The sequence below is a fragment of the Neodiprion pinetum genome, chromosome 3 (genome assembly GCF_021155775.2).
Source record: "Neodiprion pinetum isolate iyNeoPine1 chromosome 3, iyNeoPine1.2, whole genome shotgun sequence".
In the NCBI taxonomy this organism is placed as follows: Eukaryota; Metazoa; Arthropoda; class Insecta; order Hymenoptera; family Diprionidae; genus Neodiprion; species Neodiprion pinetum.
The window spans coordinates 20,523,481-20,532,011 of NC_060234.1; the positions used below are offsets into that span (position 1 = coordinate 20,523,481).

The 8,531-nt window shown below is 38.3% G+C and overlaps 1 protein-coding gene across 3 annotated transcripts; it reads left to right on the plus strand.

Annotated features, from left to right (window-relative positions):
* Nucleotides 1-437: 437 nt before the first annotated feature.
* On the plus strand, nt 438-5,516 carry LOC124213788 (sialin-like). 3 transcript variants are annotated; one of them, XM_046615428.2, is made up of 10 exons: nt 438-633; nt 782-887; nt 1,031-1,168; nt 1,470-1,753; nt 2,921-3,181; nt 3,265-3,349; nt 3,504-3,609; nt 3,757-4,021; nt 4,545-4,919; nt 5,001-5,516. In XM_046615428.2, the coding sequence occupies exons 3-10, from the start codon at nt 1,138-1,140 to the stop codon at nt 5,265-5,267; spliced, it is 1,674 nt and encodes a 557-aa protein (XP_046471384.1). In that variant the 5' UTR covers nt 438-633; nt 782-887; nt 1,031-1,137; the 3' UTR covers nt 5,268-5,516. The 3 variants fall into 3 exon arrangements, with proteins under 3 accessions (XP_046471384.1, XP_046471385.1, XP_046471388.1); XM_046615429.2 differs by having other exon boundaries at nt 815-887; XM_046615432.2 differs by having other exon boundaries at nt 1,519-1,753; nt 5,001-5,515.
* Nucleotides 5,517-8,531: the final 3,015 nt, after the last annotated feature.

Here is an 8,531-nt window from a genome sequence, read left to right on the forward strand (position 1 = left end):
ATTAATTTTCTCGTTCTAAAGAAAAATCGATATTTCGATGTCAGGAAAAATGAAAAGTTTGTACTATTGAAAAACCACCCACAACTCAAGAGATATTTTATGAGACGTCTTGATAACAAATTAGAATTCCTTGAAAAAAAAGACTGTAGAGACTGGAGATTTTGGAAAGCTTATGATTTCCAAACAAAGTATCGAAGAAATCTGGAAAGATTCTGCACTACTGCCAAGATTGAGGATAAATTTTTACAATCAATTACTAAAAAACTTAAAGGGATGAGAGGTCTGGGACAGGTAGCGATTTTTTTGAATACTTCGCATAAGCTCTCGATTTTCGTGAAAAGACACATGAGACTACGTATGCAATATCCAAAGAAATGAGTTATATTTAGCATACTCCGATATTGTGAATACAGTTAGTCTCTTTTTGGATGTGCAGTTGGGGACACGCGTGCGTCAAGTCGACTGGCAAAACAACCCAGCCGTTTTCACTTGAAAATAAAAATCATCATTTATTAGGCAACGCAGCGATAAAAAAAAAATTATATAACATTAATTGAAAACAAACGACTATGCACAACGGACAGAATCTATTTTTTTATGCATTCCACACCTACTATCTTTCTGTGAGATTCTGTAAGTACCTATGCGTATTTTTATGTAAGTTACGATTTTAAACCATTCGTTTCTCACAATAAATACAGACAGTGTTGGAAAGTTAAATTTAGGTTTACGCGTGTTTTCTTATTTTTCATGAATTCGCAAATCATATTCGAAATCGCAGAAGCTCAAGTGGTTTTTTTCTTCTGTGAAACAGATTGGTAATTGAAATTAAGAGTCTCGAAAAATTTTCGTTTAAGAGTTTTGTCGTCATTGCTAGAAGAATTTACGTAAGTATTCTCACTCTCCTCAACAGTTCAGAAGAATAATACAAAAATGCTTAAATTCTCCCCGTGGCGAATTTAACGTTGAATTGTTCATAATGCAAAGGCACATGCATGTACATCCTGTTAAATGGAATTTATGTTCGTAGCAAATTGGATTCCGTGTCTATAGAGTGAACCGCTAAAATAACCAACGAATCTTCAATTATTTACGGATGAAAGATCTGCCATTTCTGTTTGAATCTATAAAATCATCATGGTTATTGCGCCGGAAAAACTAGTGAAGGGTAAGTTTTCAATTTTGTTTTGACTTAAGCATTCTGAAGTTGAAGAAATACCATAAGTGGCAGGATATCAGAAATAACTCACGGTCCACCGAGGTGTATTTCAATTCCGAAAAACGTTTATTCCATGAAGTTGGGTCATTCGTTGATCGCCTTACCATAAAAATAATCCGTTTTAAACTTATTACTTTCTCAGACATTATCGTTGAATCATTGTTTACTCTTTGCTACCAGTTTTACTGGTTTTCAGAGTGCGCACAGATATGGTAGAATATTGGATGATGTATACCAAGCCATTTTTCAGAAAAGGAATGTTTTTCCTGCCGAGATGTACTGTGGTACCTCGTTTTCAGTGGGTTTGCTGTCAGCTATATGATAAAATTGCACCTCAGTCTTACCATTATCGCCATGGTAGTAGCACCCCAACTCAAGGCAACAACTCATGCACAATGCACGTGGAATGAATACATACAGAAGTCCAATTCATCCAGTCTCTGGACCAACGCCACGTCACTCACAAACTCTCTGGATAACAACACGACAAACACCTCTCTCATATCGTGGGACTCGACACAAACACTTGAACACGTAGGTGGCTCTTAATTCACCTCTTATAGAGTCACTCCGCGTTAGGCAGGTGCCCTGGTCGATTTTGACGCTGACGTATATATCTCCTTATATCGAAGTCTACGTATGCAAATTTGAAATACTCTGCTTCTGTGCATGGGTACCACTTTTCAAGTCAATAAAGTGACGACATTACGCTCAAGTTGCGAATAAATTCAGATGTGCAGCTCTGGAATAAAAGCCGATTATTCCCTTGTTACGTAATGGAGAAAGATGATCTTGCAGTTGAACAAATCTGCGTTATATGGGATTGTAGAGTAATCATACCAAGAAAGGTGAGAAAGTCTACTTTGAAAGAATTCCATTTACCACATTTAAGTATAACACTAAAAATGAAATCGATAGCAACATAATTTTTCTGGTAGTCTAATGTTGACAATATTATTGAGAATGAATCCCGATTCTGTAAAGGACCGTTTACAAGAGATGAATTCGACGGTTGCGTAGAATAACCGGTATGTCGAGCCAGGCTTGAAAAATCGGCTATTTCGAGGTTCGCTTGGAAAATCGGCCATCTCGAGTTATCGTTGAAAAACCGGCTATTTCGAGCAAAGTTCAAAAACCGGCTATTTCGCGTTTGAAATTTTTTCGGCCGCAAATTAAGTTGGTAGCACTGTCCGACTGATTACGAATTTCGTAAGCGCCTCACAAAATTTATACAAGCTGCGTTTTGTGAATATAGGTATTATATGCTTATCTACATGATTATAATGCAGAAATGAAAGTATAAAGCATCAGGCGTGTGTTGAGATGAAATTAAAGATTATCATTTTGGCATAATGACTTGAAATTGGTAATTGAACCAAATTTCCAAAACGCAGCTTGTATGAATTTTGTGAAAAATTCTAAAAATGGCAGTTTACAGTCTCTTTTGGTGTTCCTCTACATTTGTTCACCGATACGTTCTTCCGCTGAACGACCGTCTCATGGGACGCAAAGTCTGCATGCAGCCAAACATGAAATGAACTGGGCTCAGCAAACGTGAAAATCGCCATCATCGTGCAATTAATTTTGAAAAGTAACGCCCTTCCATATTTCACCCGAGTTGTGCAGCGTACGGCATTAAACTAATATGTCGCGTTAAATCATCGCGTATTATTAGTTATTGTAAAGAATAAACATTTTCAGAGCCCATCCCAGAATGAAACACAATCAAATCATCGTTTCTCGTGGAATGAGTACGACCAAGGTGTGGCTCTGGGAGCATATTCTTGGTTGCACCCGATCATGCAGTTACCTGCCGGCTTCTTGGCACATCGTTATGGAACCAAGCTCATCTTTGGATTGACCATTTTTATCCCTGCTACGCTAGGTTTTATGACACCGGTTTTGGCACGCTACCATTTTTACGCCTTCGTGCTTTTACGAGCTCTTCAGGGCGGAATAGCAGTACGTATCTAACATGTTGTCGTAGGGGAACAAGCATCCAAATTTTAGATTCGTGAACGTTTCATTTTTTTTTTATGTTTTAGGACGTCTGTTGGTCCGCCGTACATTCTATGACTGCTAAATGGATTCCTATTGACGATAGGAGTAAATTTCTCAGTGCTTATTTCGGTAAGTAGAAAGCCCAAGTACCAAAGAATTTTCATATCTGCCGACATAGATTATGATATGAGTACAAAAATTAAATCTAAAACTTTTTCTGAATTCTCCTTCCACAACGGTATTGAATCGTGGCTATTCAATTCAAATCTTTTGTTGATTGCAGGCGGGGCAGTGGGAACAGCAATTGTCTACCCAATGTGTGCAATACTCATAAACTCGTTTGGATGGGATTCAGTTTTTTACGTAACGTCAGCTCTTGGAATTATATGGTACATGAAAATTTTCTTCTTTCCATGAAATATTTCTTCGTCCTCTTATTTAACGATCGACCGAAACATTCTTTGAAGTGTTTGAAAAGGTAATTGTATATATATATATATAAGTTCTATGGTTTAAAAACGGCAATTTTTTCTAAGGTGCGTCGCATGGTATTACCTGGCTTTCGATACACCACAAGAACATCCTCGTATTTCAGTAGGTGAAAAAACATACATCCTGGAACGTCTAGGAAATTCTGTAAACATCACCACTTCTCAAAAAATCCCATGGAAAGCTATATTGACGTCACGTCCACTCTGGATAGTAACTATCGCACACGTAGGCTATATGTGGGGCATTACCATTCTTTATCTTGGAACCCCCTCTTACTTCAATTATATTCAAGGATGGAACATTCAGGCGGTAAGCTGACTTGGAAATCTTGAGATTGATAATATTTATTTGCAGCTGAATGATTGGGGATGGCTTGTAATTGGTAAAACTATTACAAAACGCACAGAATCAAAACTTTCCGATAAACATGCAACCATACATATATCATTAGTTTATTTTTTGGTAGGTGCGGAATTCAAGGGTTACAGTACAAGTTTTCATTTCGGATAGCATGTTTGAAGAAAAAATAAAATGTGTATTGAAACGATTTCACATTTATTGCGCACCTATTCGTTCCAATTTAGAATTTGTCACTTTTCCTCGATACCCCATTTTTACTGAAGCTCCTTATTTCATACTACTACAAGTGTATGGCAATATATGAAATATTCAAGGACCCTGAAAAGTTAATGTTTCATAGTTATTTTTGATAGCCGAGCAAGTTCTGCGGCTTTCTTTCAATGCACCAGCTTTTCTTGCGCTTATCGTCAGACCTCATCTACTGCTCACATTCCGAAGATGCAATATGAATTCTACTGTAATCTTTCCACAGGTTGGCATGCTTTCAGCGATTCCTCAAGTATTGCGAATGCTTTTTTCCTATACAATTTCAAGTTTTTCCGACTGGCTGTTAAAAACGGAAAGGATGCCAATAATGTGGCTGAGGAAAGCAGCAGTCTTTCTGGGTTGTGGTATTCCAAGCATAATGCTGTTGGGTCTGGCTTTCAGTGGTTGTCACCCAACCTTAGCCATCGCGTTCATGATGGCAAGTTTAATTGCTACTGGTGCCACTTCCGCTGGAACGCTTGCCGTCACTGTTGATCTGAGTCCGAATTACGCAAGTATTCTCTTTGGCATTATGAATACAATTTCATCAATCGTTGAATTCCTAGCCCCTATGATGATCGGAATCCTAACCAACAATAACGTGAGTTCGAAGAAATAACCGACAGATGTAATAATTCGATAATCTTTCCTGCTTCATCGAAAAACTCTATGCGTGTTACAGCAAACGATCGTGCAATGGCGCCTGGTATTTCTCATCACGGTTGCAATAATGTTTTCATCTAGCGCAATGTACATATTTTTCGGGACATCAGAAGTGCAGCATTGGAACTACCAAGATGATAAAGAAGATCCCGTAGAGCTTGAGAAGCTTCGGTCAAAAGTGAATAAAGCCGACTGTGAGGAAACGACTGCTTATATTCCGAAAAAGAGGGATAACTGTTCATACTCAGAGAGCGCGGAATGTTGTGTTGCAGAAATGAATGATTGACAAAAATAACTATCTCTATTTATGAAAATCAACAACCACCCCGTTTACAAATCAAGTCATCACGATGTATCTATTAGATTATTCTTAATCTGCTAATTGTTCACTGAATAAAAAATTTACTATTTACCAGCAATTCCGAAAAATTTCATTAATTTTTTTTATATATGTCGGAATTACGTTTTATATAGATCAAAGGATAGTCATTGTTGTATATAGCAAATGCCTATTGTCTCACTGTCGACTAAATTACAGATAGTTTTAAGGAGGTGCCGTATAGTCGATTTAGGCGTTGACATCCACATCTCCAAATATCGTACTAAAACAGTCCAATATATTCTCATTTGACGCAGGAATAAAGATATCGCATGAATTCTACGAATTTATTATTATTTGTTTCTGCGCGTTGAGCGCCGGTACTCATATGTCGCGCTTTCTCTCATAACTGAAAGGTATCAAGTCCACGCGCAAAAGGCACCGTGGAACTTGAAAACTTTATGATTCGTCAAAAAATTGACCGAAGAGCTGAAAAATGAGCTCATCGAGAGTGCGTAACTCTTTGATACATTGTTTGCAAAATTGTCGCGTAAAAAACGTGTCCGATTCCCGTTATTAATTTACGCGCATAAAGCTGCGTCCAATTCTCATGATTAATCTACGCGCAATAGGGCGCGACAGATTAAACCATCAAAAAATTTGTATTATCTGGGACTTGTCCCAAGAATTCTGTAGAAATACAATCCACATCTGCATCTTCCTGAATTAGATACATTGCTATGCGGATTGTTGTTCTCAGATTACAAATCGAATTAAAATGAGGAAGGAGGTTGGAGGGCATGCATTATTGTGTGGCGTGACGGTCGGCGGTCCTCTTCGACGCGAAGTCTTCGAGCGCAGCAGCTCTCCCCATCTAGCGTACCACGGAACGTGATAGATGGTCTAGAGATGCGTTTTGCCCATTCAGACGATCACAGAGATCAATTGAATGGAAGAACGATCGGTAATGACTAAATAATTGAATTGCATAACGATTGAAAAATGGTTACAGTCACAAGAAATGGAAAATTCAATCTCGTTAAGATTCAAATGCTTAAAAACGGTAGCGAGACTCGAATACGGAGTCTTTTGGGAAAAAAATTTCTGTGATCGTTTGACGCTGTGGATTACTAAAGTTAATAACATCACGGCACATCGCGACCTTCCTACCCTTGCCTGTTTCCCAACAGAACCACCCAACGGAAAAGAGAGATTCACACACATACACACACATGCATAAATCCCGCGACGGATCCCAAAACGTCCACCTACCTACCCGGTTACCTATATTCGATCTAAACGATTCTCCATATTTTCCAACACACATCATTCTTCATCATTTGCGCCGTGGTCACTGACTTACATTTTCGTTGGTTACCTGTTGGGAGCAAAATGTTTTTGTATCGTAGTCTGCCTTCTCGGAATACAGTATCGCGGTTGTATCCCGCCAACTCTAATATTGCATTTATTATTTTAGTAAATGTTGGCAGACTATCGGTACATTAACCTTTTGTAAAAGTAATTAAAAACATCCTGAATGCCAATTAGCATTTTTCTAAGCGAGCTGAGCCTGCAGTTGATCAATACTTGTTGGCTGTTAAAAGATTGAAAATGATATAGAATGTAAAATGCAATTTGATTACGTTACGTTATGCCAGACTTTGGAATTTCATCAATTTAACCATAACGTGAATAATTGAATATGTTCAAACCTCAGGTGAACCCACCACTTAAACGGCATCATCAGTAAATTCAATCGTAGATTATTACATCAGTTACGAAACACAATTCGATCTCGCGAGTGCCGAGTAAGTCATGGTTACTTGTCGCGATGCTCATTCCACTTTTAGCAACGTGTAAAATTTCTAACTTGAAGTAAGCTACGCTAAGTTGCATTGCGAAAAATAATGATTCGACTGAGAGTCAAGCACGTTGCGATCGTGAATGAGCCTATCCATGCAGCTAAGAAATCGAAGATTTGTGTAACAATTGTTACCGGCACGCCACGTGACAAAGGAATCCCAGGGAAATACCCATAACCTAACACATGCAAACTCACCAACGTTGCCGAGAAATGGAAAAGTTACTCGGAAGTCTCTGCTTAAATCTGTAAAAAACAAAACAGAACAGTTGAATTAATTTAACAAATTGGTTTTTCAGTTTGCAAATTAATTATTACCGTTTAGTTTCGTATCCATTGCATGTTATGCAAGAACAAAACTTCGGTCTTACATGTACCTCCGTGAATTATCAATCAATAATTAAAATAAGTATCGTTACCTTGACTCTGGGCTGCACTACACTTTTGCACGTAGTAGTTCCTGTAGCATCTCAGGTGTATTGGTGAAGCGACGCACTTTTCACATAATTCACATCTTCACCAATCTCTTATAATCCAAAAATCCGCATTGCAATAACACTCGATTCTACACTCACTTTTCGTGCTGTAGCTATCTGTTTCAAACGACTGAATAAACTTGCTAACAATGCAACTGTGCATTTGCCGAAAATCAGCCACAAAAATAATAATATTGACACTCGACGCACAGAGACAGAAATAGACATCACTGAATTCTGAAGTTACACAAAAAAATGAAAACTCGAGACACGAAATTCACCTTCAACGTTCGCAGCATGTTTTTATTTCAGTCACTCGGTTCTTCTACAGGCTACACGCTGCTTCTCGTGAATTATACACAGACGAGTATCGTGGAAATACACTGATCGACCGACGCGACGTGACATAACCTAATCAACGCGATCTGATTGTGAATTGCTGCTGAATGCACGTGATTTCGCTCCGATTGCTCGGAAACGACTGATGTCGCACGGCGCTCAGAAGAGATTTACATCAGTTTTCTGAAGGACGGAAGATAATAATTCTCCCGTCTTCTCTGTCGCTCTACCCACGGAGCGGAGGGTCACGAGAGGGGAAAAACAGCTAGGCGGAAATCTATAGATATATTTCGATTGACAGAGGTATCGTAGATAATTGATGAGAATTTGATTATAAAAAATCTAGAAATCCATGTTTATGTGATATCAGTCGTTAGCTTCTGATATCTTATGTATAGTATTATTACACAATTGTATCCTCTGGCTTATGTTATTATTAGGGATTACCGGAAAAGTGCTGAAATTCTAGGTAAAATAGTGATGACTTTATCGGGAATACATAATGTCAAACTCGAAATTCCTAACAATCATCACGGACACTGCCACAGATCTATA

Bases quoted from the DNA above. Each gene is read 5' to 3' on its own strand.
- LOC124213788 (XM_046615428.2), top strand. From the start codon at position 1,138: ATGGTTATTGCGCCGGAAAAACTAGTGAAGG. The intron at 1,754-2,920 runs GTAGGTGGCTCT...AAACATTTTCAG, and splicing joins CGACACAAACACTTGAACAC to AGCCCATCCCAGAATGAAAC. The intron at 3,182-3,264 runs GTACGTATCTAA...TTTATGTTTTAG, and splicing joins CTCTTCAGGGCGGAATAGCA to GACGTCTGTTGGTCCGCCGT.